This window comes from Crocodylus porosus, unplaced genomic scaffold (assembly GCF_001723895.1).
Source record: "Crocodylus porosus isolate Cpor-Errol unplaced genomic scaffold, CroPor_comp1, whole genome shotgun sequence".
NCBI lineage: Eukaryota > Metazoa > Chordata > Crocodylia > Crocodylidae > Crocodylus > Crocodylus porosus.
This window is the reverse complement of record NW_017728907.1, coordinates 14768279-14781891: the sequence shown is the minus strand read 5'-3', so window position 1 is coordinate 14781891 and position 13613 is coordinate 14768279. Positions and strand designations below refer to the sequence as shown.

General features: G+C 45.8%; 1 protein-coding gene across 2 annotated transcripts in view; it reads right to left on the bottom strand.

Moving 5' to 3' along the window:
• The window catches only part of RXRG (retinoid X receptor gamma), a 121617-nt gene that overhangs the window by 17869 nt on the left and 90135 nt on the right, over positions 1 to 13613 (bottom strand). For both annotated transcript variants that reach the window (XM_019530838.1, XM_019530837.1), the window contains exons 3-4: positions 7658 to 7802; positions 6756 to 6935 (exon numbers count right to left, since the gene is read on the bottom strand). In XM_019530838.1, the coding sequence (XP_019386383.1) occupies positions 6756 to 6935; positions 7658 to 7802 (325 nt within the window). The remainder of the gene's footprint in view (positions 1 to 6755; positions 6936 to 7657; positions 7803 to 13613) is intronic.

Below are 13613 nucleotides of genomic sequence, written 5' to 3'. Positions count from 1 at the left end.
CAGCTCTCTCAGGGTCTGTGGGTAGTCTTGCCTAGTGTTTAGGCTGTTGGAGGATGGCAGGAGGCAAGTTACAGGCCTGATTACAAGGCAGAAATCAGGGACCAAGTTACTGGATCCAAAGAAAAATCCAGAGGCTGAGTACAAAACAGGCTGGCTCAAGTTTCAAGAGGCCGAGAACAAGTTACCGAATCCAGAGGGAAATGCAGAGTCCAACACACACGTAGGGTCAGTGTTGAAGAATCAGATGCCTAAGTTACCAGATGGAAGGGAAAAATCCACAAGCCAGAGTTCAAGAACAGAGCCAAGCAGGGTCAGGCACCAGGAAAGCCAGAGAGCACAGGAACAGAGGGGCTTACTGAATAGCCTGGCTGACATGGAGTCCATTCCCACAGCTGGAGCTAAATGGGGAAGCAGCTCTCCCAGCAGCTAATCAGGAGGCCCAGACAGCAGAGCATTAGTTGGGTTTGGGCTGCCAGTCAAAACTCCAGGCAGATGTGACCCACAAGGCAATTACCCTACCTGGGCTGCCTGTTAGGGTCCCTGACAGGGTCCAGGCTAACATCACACTTCCCCCTCCTAGGAAGGCATCAGCTCTTCCTACTCTTCAGACCAGAGGCAGGCCATATCTATTAAAAACCTTCATCTCTGTCCTAGGACCTTTCAGGTAAAGTTGGTCTGTAGATCAGTCCAGCCTTGCTGGTCATCTTTTCCCCTGCCGCTAGAAACCTGACCCTCATCATTTATGAGTCACACAGGATGTCTTGCGGAGTAGGAATGACAACCTACTCTCAACAATGCAGGCTGTAACCACTGGGCTGTCCTTTGTCTTAAGTCAGGATTTTACCTATAACCTTTTCTGAGTTACACCTGGTGCTGCCTATTGGTCTTAGTCACCTGTTGCCTCATCTCCTAACTACACCTGAGCTGAGAATAGCCTATGGATCCTGACCAACCAGCCATTCTCTTTCCTTATCCTGCCTGAGAACCACTGCCAAGTGCACAACTGCTGGCATGAGCTCAACACTGCCCCTGCCTTAGCAGTACCTAGTGCCCAACTTCCCCCACAAGCTCTTTAGGGTAAAATCCACCTATGTGCCTATAAGGCCTCCCTGCACAACCATAGTTCAATTAATAAGTAATGCAAATGAAAGGATCTGAGAGTTTGGGCCAAGTCCTGGTCAACTCCATCCACAGCTTCCAGTTCCACAACAAAACTATTTATTACTGTTTTATGGGAACTTTCCACTGACCCATTAGAATTTGCATCTGGGTTCTTTGGGGCCTTTTGTTCAAGTTCTTCCTATTTTGTTATTGCTATGAATTTTTCTGAAGCCTTGGTGCAAGCGCTAGAGCAATCTCAGGTCCTATGGAGAGTGGTTCTTGTGCAGGCTGTCTTTGCAGAGATCCTGGTGTTTAAATTATCATGATTTTATAAGAAAGCAGCATCAATGTCTAGCTCTTTGAAATCACTTCACACCCAGTTGGAACTAAGAACTGGGCTGGGAATTAGGTTTCGACTCCCAATTGGTGTTTTGTAACCTCCTGCTGGCTGAGCCTGCACTAAGCTCTTGGAACAGAACGTCATTAACATTTGTCACAAGCAGAGAGACCTAAAAGTCCAGTCAAACCTCAGTCTCAGCTGTGCTCTAAGGAAACCTTCTAGCGTTAGGATTTGACTCTTAGCATGGGGAACTGGGGAGGGAGAGGGGACTGTTCTGCATGTTCCCTGAGGGTGTGAAGTACCCCAAAAGGGATGGAGTTGTGCCACCAGCAGCACCTTTGTATCTTCTCAGCCAACTGCCCAAGGACAGGTTCAGCAAGGATGCACCACCCAAATAAGGGGCACAGGTAGCTAATGGACAGAGGCAATGAACAGGGATGACTACCACAGCAGCAGGTCTTCATTCATGTCCCAGATTCACTCCCCTTTCCCACTTCCTCCACATCATGCAGAGCTAGGAAAGCCAAAGTAGCGGTAAGCTTCCCATCAGTAGGGAAGAGGTTTCCTGTCTCAGAGCTGTACCATCACTGCCAGCTTTCTGGATGGGTTGAGGGGAGTGGAGATAACCTACAGGACCTGACCGACTTACTAGCCATTCTCTTTCCTAATGCTGCCTGAGAGCCACAGCCAATGGCATAACTGCTGGGGTGAGCCCAATATAGCTCCTGCCCTAGCAGTACCCATCTCCCAACTTCCTCATCCACTTCTGTGAGGCCTTTCTGTTACTCAAGGCAGAGGGAAACTAAGGCTATTTCTACAATGCCATCACAATTCTTTCCACAGCAGTTACTGCAAAGTACAGGAGACATAACTGCGCTAGCTCAGATACTGGCAACAGCTTGTGTGGGGAGGCATGGCACAATGTGGGCCAATTCAGTGCTGTCCAGCTTGAGTGGCCAGAGACTGCATGCAATGTGGGCCATGATCTCTGGAGTCATGAGCTCTTGGGCTTCAGGCCACGTGACCCCTCCATTGCCATGCAAGCAGGACCCGGGCGCTTGCAGTCTCTCTCACCCAAACCCAAGGGCAGGTGCAGGAAGCAGAAGCTGGGGAGGGATAGAGGCCAGGGACTTCAGTGGCAGCAGCAGCAGCAGTGGAGGGGTGGCAGCTGGGCAAAAGCCTGCAGGCTGCAAGTTGGGTGCGAGTTGGACACCTCTGTGTTAATTTATCCAGCTTCTCAAAAGATTTTGTAGCCTCTGCTGGCTCTGTCTTGCCACAACTAGACTGCATCTGTTACCTAGATGAACTTGGATACAGCTACACTCTCCATGGCTATGATTACAATATAGATACACCTAACTATTAGGTCCATCAGTGATACTCATCCTTGACATCAGGGATGAAAGGAGGCTGAAATGGTCAGACAGGATATCATCATAAAGGCTGCAATCACTGAGGACAAAGACCCAAGACAGGAAGAGAACAGGGAGACAAGCAGTTGGGAAAGGGGCAGTCACTGTATTCTAATGGACCAAAAGGAAAAAAGAGGCAAAAATTACATCTGATGCAAGACTTCCATGACTAGATGGCAGGGGGGTTGGACTAAATGACCCAAGGTCCCCTCCAATCCTATGATTCTATATTGCTCCCAGTCACTTGTGCAACACTGTATATACCCCATATAGCTTGGTCTTTTCCTTTTACCAGAAGGCACCCTGTGAAGTTGACCTGCTGTTCACAACTCCTTTAAAAGGCACTCATCTTTACTGTTGACAGGGAACTCCTGAAGACAGAATGGAGGGAAGTCCTCCTACAAAGAGAGCCATTAGAGCAAAAGCTGACTTGTGCTGTTCAATAGCTCTGAAGAAATACAGGGCAACTTGAATCACTTTCCAAAGCAGTAGCAGGAAGCCCCTGCTCCTGAACTATTCACATCTTCAGACACAAGCTCAGGACCAGAGAGAAGGGTCCTTCAGAGCAAAAGCAAAGAGTTTTCACCTCTTCTGTTTAAAAAGGGAAACACAAATAAAGTATACAAAAATGCAGACACTCTCACGGTCACATCCTCAGTAAAAACAGAGCAGCATGGCTTGCCGTGTCCTTCACCTAGTAATGGACTCACCTTTACACTTGCAACTGCAGACATAGTGTGTATTTGTTTTAAAATGTGCACAGAGAAGTAATCAAACAAACATCAGCGCTCTCTCAAAGCTATGAAAGCCTGAAAGAACAGCCTACTCCTCTCTCTCCTGTACTCAGATGCCCAACTACTAGCACCTGCCATTCACTCAAGAGGTCCTCCGAGTATGCAGCAGAATGGAAGTGTGCACTTACTGATGCCCATCTACAGGCTGCCTGTTTGAGCAGCTAGAGGCTTTGAAGCTAAAAGCCTCCTTTCTTTCCCCAAAGTGCAGCAAACAGCACCGTGCTGCTGGCTGAAAACAAAACACATAGTGAATGGATGCTGGCTAAAGACCCCATCCAAAGCCCATGAAAGGCAATGATAATCTTTGCACTGACTTCAGTAAACTTTGGATCAAGGCCTTTGTTAGGATATTTGACTAAAGACTGGTTTTAGCCTGGCTGCAGGTCTGGTATGCAAGGTTGGGTATGTTATGGCATGAATCCTCCCCTAGCAGGCACACACTCTAGCTCAGTTACAGTTCCTGCTCTCCTAGAGACCACGGTGCAAACCACAGCACACAGCATTCCCCAGGACAAGTGGCCTGAGGGCTGGTGTAGGACCAAATACATTACTTGTGTGGTACGCGTGGCAACAGTTGTGCACCCCCCAAATGCTCAAGGTTGGAATCCTCCTGTGGCAGTGCGGCTCCATGATCCCCAATATGGCTCAGTGCCCAACAGGATCAGCCACCCCAAGGGTCCAGCTGTGCCTCAGCCCTGCTATACTTCCAGCAGCCACAGCCACCATCCTCCCAACATCTAAGCAAGGGCAGGCCTTAGTCCCCAGCTCTCCCTAACTCTAGCTACCGATGTCCCAGAACACATAGCCTGCCTGCTTCACCTCACAATTCTTTCAATTAGCCTCAGTAATTCACTTATTAATCCCTCAGAGCACCCAGTTAGTAGCTCCACTCACTCTGCACCTTGTACCCACGGTAACTCTTTCGCTGCCTCAAACTGATTGACCCATCACCCCGATTCCCTGTCATGTGGGCTGGTGCACTGTGTAATGAATTCTTGGCCCTAATGATTTCTTCACTACACCTGCCATTTTCCTGACCTCTTTGCATAGTTAATTCCCTGCCTAATTATTCAGCTGTACCTGATTAATTCCTTAACTGTTTGTTTGATCCTCTACTGCATTAGCGATGTTCTGCTCAACTGACTGACCCATTGCACAATTGATTTGCTGCCTAGTTGATGAATTAAGCCACTGCTTTAGTGGTTTCTCTTCTCAAGTCATTGGGAGCAAGTCAGCGGGGTGATAAACCAATCAGATCAAGGATCACAATGCCCATTCTCTGCTGTATGGTTTCATTGTTTCACCTCACCCTTCCTTTCCCTTTCTTCCTCATCTTCCCCTTTGCTCCTCTGGTGGGCTTCATCTCCCCTACAAACCCACATTCCGCAAATTCTGGCCGCATCTGGCCTGTCCTGGCCACTCCTTCCAGCCCTGCCCTTCCACACCTGACACCGCCCCAACATCAGTTCCCGTCTATTAGCTCCTGCCTTGACAACCCTCCCTCCAGTCCCTTCTGGGCCTTCAGTCCATCAGTGCCATCCATAAGCTCATCTCCCACTGTCTCATTGAATTCCTCCCCCTGCAGCCATGCTCTCCAACCACAATCCTCCATTCACATCCTTTCCTTCCCTCCTCACCCCCCCGCCATGCTCCCAAGTCATCCCCAGCATACAGTGATTAGGGGTGCTAGACTTCTCCCTTCCTTGTTAATTTTGCTCCCATATTCCTTTCCATCTCCTTTTGCTTTAGCTCTAAAACTTCCTGGAAATGGTCAAAGTCATGGTTCTGGCATAAGCATCCTGGGACCAGCATGAACACACCTGCTGCTGATCAGACCACACTCCCACACTGTCCTGCACTAGAGGCAGAGACACACAGTACAACACAGATTTCAGCATTTGCTATACATCTGCTGAGGATTATTGAGTTACACTTTGATCCACCAGGAAGGTGGCAGGCAGGATTTGATGGAAGTTCAGCAGCTGGGACCCTGTAAAGGTTTGAACCATGATGTATACAGACAAAGGGGCAGCATTTCTTTGAACTGTGCAGCTCCCATCCAGCTTGGGAATGCTTGGCCACACAACTTTACTGTGGCAACCACGTACCCTGGAGCTGGATTTCCCAGTGCTGTGAAATGCACAAGAGGAAAGAAACCTCGGTGAGGGGTATTGTCATAATGTGTTTCTATCTATGTAAATCTCCCCATACTTAACATCATGTTGAGCCCCACTGTTATAGAAAAGCTGATGCTTTTGGCAAAGCACTTTCTACTTCGAGAAAGGCAGGGGCAGAGCAAGCACATTCAGTACTCTGGGCAGCAGGTTGTCGGTAGGGACAGATATACCAACCGCTAGGGATGGGGAGTGAGAGGGAAGGGAAAAGGAAGGGAAGCTGTACCTGCCTGGGCTCTCTGAAGACTGAAGGTAGCAGCTGCTGCTACCTCCACTGCTGCCATAGCAATATTTGCTCTGGCAGCAGCAGCCCTATGGTGCAGGCTTCCTGGGAGCTGCCTGGTTCCCCATTTGCTCCTTCCACTCCAGATATGCTTGTGAGTGCAGGGATGCACCTGCTAAGGCAAGAACTCCCAGGCTAGGGAGAGAGGCACCATGCCATTCATCTCCCTTGCCCCCTGCCGACAAATGCATTGTTTCTATGGCTAGGCAGCACGGGGCCTTCCCTGCTGTACCAAAGATTTCCAAGGAGATTCTGTTGCCTCCTTATAACTGGCACCCAGGGCTAGTGCCCCACTCACCTCCCCCACCTAGTTACGCTACTGCACAAAAAAGGGGAGTCGGAAATCTTTAGAAATCCAAAGTAGCCTTCAGCTGTTACAACAGTTGGGGGGGGGGGGTGGCCTCTGAACTGCAGAATCATCAGCTCTAACAGAGGTGAGGCTACCTTTGCCTACCCAGTATGGCCTGGGGCTGAGAAAAAGATATGTCTATTGACTGTATAGAAACTCTAGTGAAAAAAAAATATCCAGAGCCGTTAGTGTGGAGTTCAACAAGCTCCATTTCCTCGTAGGCAATAGAGATTTAAAGTTCTCAGACCATCCTACAGCAAGCTTAGGTGTATTTATACATTCGCCTCTCCCATGCCACATACCTTCTCTCTTCATACCCATAGCTAGACATTTCTGATAACGGCAGTACTGGCAGCGGTTACGCTGACGCTTGTCTATTAGGCAGTCTTTATTATCGCGGCATGTGTAGATAAGGTCCTTTCTTATTGTCCTCTTGAAGAAACCTTTACAGCCCTCACAGCTGTATACCCCGTAGTGCTTCCCTGAGAACACAAGTAGTCACAGATCAGTACATTTTTCTTGCTTTCCCAAGCCCAAGATGCACATAGCCCAATGTACACTTTAAATAAAATGAATGGGGGAGGTGCTTGAAGGGCACGTGGGGATTTGTATTCAAATCACTAGAATTTTTTGGCCAGCAGAAGTAATTTTGTCAGCCTTGTTCCTCATCCATTTATGTGCATAGTATGAAACCAGCATGCACAGTGGCAGCTTTCAGGGAAAAGATGGGAAGGAAGAGCCAGGGTGCCAGATTAGAGTGGCCATGTATTAGTATCATATGGGAACATGCCATTGGCAAAACAGCAGATCCCGCAGGGCAAAACTGAGGTGCAGTGTCACGAGTTTGGGGGGCTCAAAAGAGACCATAGGGGCAAGGTAGAGGTGTGCTGGCAGAGTGGTCTGGAGGCCACAGAACAGAAATTATGAGAGGCATGGTACATATCAGTACTGGCGAAACCCAGGCCAAGACAGAAACAACAGATAGTGCTACTAGTTGGGGACAGAGTGCATGAACAGGGCTGTGTGGAACAAATTTACAAAACAAAACCAGTAAGACCTTTGCATTCATATTCACTAGTCAAATCCCTCAGCAAATGTCTTTAGTATTGATTTGTATGCAAGCATGGCTTTGGAGTAAGGGAAGCAGAGGAAGGGGGCAGGATTCCTTCACTTAATGCTTTCCTAGAGGATGGGATTTTCATACCTGATGATCTGTCCCCACAGATAGCACAGATGTGTTTGGTCAGGGATCCTGGGCTTGTAGATGGATAATTCATGTTTCCAATTCCTGGGAGGCCTGGTAAGGGCTTGATGTCCTCAGAGCTGCTGGTATGGTTCATGACATTGAGCTTTAAAGAGAGTTTCCAAAATGTTTTATCATCATTATTTAGAATTTATAGTGCAGCAGCGCACACAGATGCAGAGCCAGGAACAAGAGCTCTATTTGGAGTAAGACATTCTCTGTTAGAGCTGCTCACAAATTTTGTAGCAAAAGTGTTTTCATAAAAACGAGAAATCACCCTTTTAAAAAAAGTTTATATTGTGAATTTCTCATACAAATCTCACCACATTTTATTACAACTGACCACAGGACAATTCCATTTTACAGCACTTTAAGAGCTTTCAAAAACCTATTTTTATTTTGCATTGGAATACAAACAAAACCTGTAAGTTGTCTTTACTTTGGGAAGGTATCAGAGTCCAGGCTCCTCTGAACTGAGCAGAATAGGGACCTGAACAAGGGGTCTCTCATACCCCCACCTAGTTCTCCAAGCACAAGAGTGATAGAGAAACACCCTGTTCTCTCATTAGAAGGGACTTGGGAGGGCTGGGCCCAAATAACTTCCAAGTGAAAGCTTGGTGAAGACAAATAAGGTTCTGCAAAATGTTTCAACTTGTAATGAAATACCAGAGTTCACTGATACCTAACCGGATCCAAAGTGTTCCAAAAAGTTCCAAAATGATCAATTTTTTTTGATCAAATAATGTTTTGGTAAAAATAGGTATCAATAACAACAACAGCAACAATATACATCATGGATGGACAGATGGATAATTAAAATTTTTCAAAATGGATGTACCGTATGTTTTAAGAAAAATAACAGTGAAATAGTTCATAAAGCTTAAACTGAAGATAAGAATTTAATCACAGTCAAAGGGGTGTTACCAAACATCAGGTACTTCTCAGTTACTACCCACGTGCATGTTGTCACCCACAGTAAGTGGAAGCTACACCACAGCAACATACCTTTCTTCACATTTATTCTGAATATATTAGTTGCTAAGGCAGCCAGTTTTACTCAAACGATGTAATCATGTAATCCCAAAAGCAGAATGAACACATTAATTTCAAAGGGCTCCTAGGCATGCAAGTGATTACAATTATAGTTCAAACAAATCTTTTACTATTTGCAGTGTTTTTCTATATGGCCAAGTTCCTGGGGAACTATTTGGCCATAGAATTAAGTGTGCTGTCACTATCAGCATGTGGCTATGTTTCCTTTTTCTTTGCATGAGCAGCTTTCCCAGTTTATTTCCATTTAACATCCAGTGAACTTTTCCGAGAGTGAGACGTTACATAGCGTTTATATTGGTGACCAAAAGATGCAGAGTTCTTATCTGGAGTACAGGTAAATCTGAAGTACAAGAGTCTATTTCCCAGTACAAAATATCAGGCTTTTATTCAAGTGATGCCTCAAACCCTTCATTCTTCCACACATAAGATTCACTTACCCAAGCTTAGCCTCGGTTAAAATCATTACTAGCCAACTCAACTGGAGTTAAAACTTAGGTTCTCTTTTCACTCAGGCTGGTAATCTACTCATTTTGCAGTGAGGATGCAGGATTAATGTGGTCTGAGACTACTGCTTTATTATGCTGACTAATGCCATCATATTGCTTCCTTGAACCCCCTGTATCTGTCTGCCTCTATCCTTCTGTGGTCTCATATTTTACATTTAGATTGTAAACCATTTGGGATAGGGATCATCTTTTCGCTCCAGGTTCGTACAATGCCTAGCGTAACGAGACCCTGGTTCATGACTGGGTCTCCTGGGGGGATACGGTAAAACTCAATAATAAATCAGTCAAGTGCTGATAGTCTTCCAGTGCCTTCCCACAGTTGCCTCACTGCCTGCCCCAGGCAGAGGTGTTCTCTCACCTTTCACTAGAAAAAGACTCAGAGTGGCTGGCTCAGCTCATTGCAATGTAAGGAACCTTGACATATATCTCTGAAGTCCTAAAGACACAGACCAGCAGAGAACAGTACTACTGAGGACAGAGTACCTTGAACACAGGTTTACATTGTGGCCTCTTGCATTCAGATTAGGCTAGGCAAAGTGCTCAAACCAATGACCCAAAAGTCAGCTCTGCAAATGAAGAAGGACCATAGGGCCGTGTCCAGACGAGCACGGATGTGCAGTCTGCAGCACAACATGCTGCACATGCAGGTGTCCCCTGTGCTGCTAATTTGTAGTGTGGGGAGGTTTTCTTGACCCTGGGAACTCCTAGGGCCAAAACAAATCCATGATGAAAAAAGTGGGGTGGCACATGTGGAGGCAGCACATGCCACCCAAAACTGGAGTCTGGCTGGCTAGAGCCATGGTCCAGCTGCTGGCCAGGCTTCCTGCTGTGGCTGAAGCCCCAGGAGACCCCTAGGGCCCCAGGTAAGGCTGCTGAGACCAGCACAGTTGCTAGCTCCAGCCTCTCCTACCCCCATCCAGGGTAACCTCCTGCACACTAGAGCACACATGGCATGGGTGCCCCTGGGGACAAGTAGCAGTGGCACATGGTGTGCTGCTGCTGCTACTTGTCCTGGGAAAAACAAACATTTGCACTTGTCTGGACACGACCTAGGAACATTTAGCACTTGGAGTCTAGTTGAATCCATTACCAACATGAATTCATTTGCAAAAGTCAGATCAATACCACCAGAGCATTCTGGGTGTATCAGAAGCCAGAGCCAAGCACAATAGCATTTCAGACATTCTTTTCAGTTTGCCAAGGTGGGGTTGCTCTTGTAGAGTTGCTTTTAAAGTCCATTTCAGTGGCTCTAGCATGATCTTCTTTTACAGAAAGATAGTTCAACAGGATCAAACTATTTAATATTGAGCAAAAATAGCAAGTGCTACTGAATTCCCTGTATTCTATGAAAGGCTAGAAGATGGGTTTTCAGGGGGTAGGGATATGAAAAGGAGAAATGCAAAGATTTGATGCAAGTTCAGTTATTTTATCAGACCTAGATCCTGTTTCATGTGAGTCCTCTAAACTGAGGGAGGCTTGTTGAGGTAAATGCTCCTTATTTTGGCTTAACTGAGTTTGAAACTCCAGGAAGGTGGGGACCAGAGCCTGAGCCTTGACAGCTTTCAGAAGCATTAAGACCTTTGTAGTTGGCAGGTGTTTGGCAAACAAAGTTAGGCAGAGCTATTGTTTAGAGGGTCCTGGTTTTAAATTAATATCCTTGTTCCCTTTTACATTGTTCTGATGTCTTGTCACACTGTTTTATAAGATATTGTGTTCTCTTATTGCAAGCTGTCATGAGGTTTTGTTGGGATAGGCAGCATATACATTGAATAAATAAATCATTAAATAGCTATACTCTTCTTTACTGCTGATAATACACACACGACAACTAGTTAGGACCCTTCAGTGGATTGGCATTTTTTATATTTACAAGGCCAGAGCTTTTCCCATTCTTAATTTATATACACACACAAATTAAGAATGGGAAAAGCTCTGGCCTGCATCCTGTCACTTGTGATGCTAGTGCATTCTGTCACTGTGCAGGATGCTGAATTAGTAACTGCAGGATTACTTCAGGATGTGACAACAACAGGCTTGTGAAATGCACACTTCAGGGTGACAAGTCAGCTGTGTAAAATGTGTCAAGTATCCAGGGGTCCCAAGTTCTGATGAATGGTAGGCACATATACTCCAAAGAGCAACCCCTCCCTGCTAAACCATCTGCAGGACTTCTTAGAAAGGTTGATGTCTCTCATATAATCCCCTCTGTAGAGCTGAGCAGGGAGTATTGTAGCTTATCTGCTCTCTTCTGGGTGGGATGCCTGCTGTATCTGTAGATCTTTGTGCATATTGAATGCATAATTCAGTAAGGAAGCAGACAAGCTTCCACAGGAACACAACAGCATGCAGTGTGCTCCAGGCAAGCATGCAGACATGTGTGACAAGCCAACATACCACAGACAAGGGAATTCCCCACTTTCTAACACTGTAGCTGGAATTTAAATCCAGAACATGAACCATTAGTGTGCCCTTGTTGCCAAGAGGGCTAACAGCATACCAGGCTGCATTGGTAGGCGTGTTGCCAGTAGGTCAAGGGAAGTGATTATTCCCCTTGATTCAGCACCAGTGAGGCCACATCTTGAGTACTGTGTTCAGTTTTGGGCCCCCACCATGGAAAGGATGTGGATACATTGGACAGAGTCCAATGGAGGGCAACAACAATGGTGAGGAGGCTGGGGGACATGACCTGTGAGGAAAGACTGAGGGAACTGGGCTTATTTATTATAGATGAGAGGAGACAGAGGGGATTTAATAGGAGCTTTCAACTACCTGAAGTGGGGGTTCAAAAGAAGATGGAGCTAGACTGTTCTCAGAACGAGGAGCAACGGTCTCAAGTTGCAGCAAGGGAAGTTTAGGTTAGATATTAGGAAGAATTTACTCACTAGAAGGGTAACAAAACACTGGAACAGGTTACCCAGAGAGGTGGTAGCGGAAGCTCCATTTTTGGATGTTTTTAAAACTTAGCTAGACAAAGCTTTGGCTGGGATGATCTAGTAGGGGATGGTCCTCTTTGAGCAGGGGGTTGGACCGGATGACCTCCTGAGGTCCCTCCCAGCCCTAACTTTCTATGATTCTGTGATAAGCCAGGAAACCAGTTAATCCTTAGGAGGCATGGTGTAGGGTTAGAGAAACTGGCACAGAAAGCTGGAGTTTGCACTAAGTGCATAGTCCAGTCCATTGAGATCTTTCAGCAGGATGGGACAGTTTAAATTTTCTCTTAGGAGTTCATAGTTACTCTGCAGGTGGAGGTTCAGGGCCTGTCTTGATTGGTACACTTTGTCTGATTGAGCCACATTCATTTCCCAGCTGCTACCATCAGCTTTTGGGGGTCTACTCTAGACATTTCTCTCTCTGGGCCTGTACTCAACCCACAATCTACCCAGACTTTGTCCCAGTTCCCAGCAGTTCCATAAAGTGACACCAAAACTGCACCTGCCCCAGGAAATTAAGCCAATTGGAAGAGGAAGAAAGGAACTGATCTATGCAGCAAGTTGTGCCAAGTTTCAAAAAGAGCTTTGCCAATAACACAAGTGATGCAGCACTCTTATTGTGGGAGGCTAATAAGGCATGGGTTGCTTAGCAGCTCTTCCAGCTCGTCAGCGCACCTGCATATGGAGTCTGGCACCTTCAGTTAGTGTCCTTTCTGTCAAAAAAACTAGCTTTAATGAAAACGGTTGTTCTGGCAGGCTATTTTGTTGGAAAAGCAACTGGATATTTGTATGCAAAATAGCTTTAAATATTTAATTCTTGGTAAAAAGAAACTATCATAAACCAGGTGTTTTAAAATGAAAAAAATGGTTATTGGATTTGTTTTTGGATGAAAAGAATGAAAGAAAAAGAAAGAAATCAAATTAAAACTTCAATAAAAATGTCAAAAGTATTTTTTAAATTTTGAAAATTTCACCTTAGCCAGCTGTAGATGGGCCAGATCCTGCAGCCCTTGCTCCTATAGTAAACAATGGGAGTTTAGCCTATATATGCTGAAGAACCAGTTAAGTAACTAGTGGCATTAAAAAGTACTTAGGGAAGATCTGCCAGTTAGGTTTCAGAATCAACTGAGCATCTCTAACAGTCACTGTACTGAGGAAAGGGAGCAATGTTCTGGTAACTATTTCACATTAAAGTTGTTCTAAGAGGCTACATATGAAGAGCAGAATTTTTTCCTGTTTGCTGGAGTTCAGCTCAGCTAAGGTGTTTGTCAGTGACCATCTAGATGCAAAGTCAACTACAAATTGTGTCCGAAATTATCATGGATCATTTAAATTTGCAACTCTCAAGATTGTAGCACGAGTCCTGGGATCTTTAAAAAAACTCTACAAGCCCCTAAAATCAGGTAATTGTGTGACAACCTCAGCTTT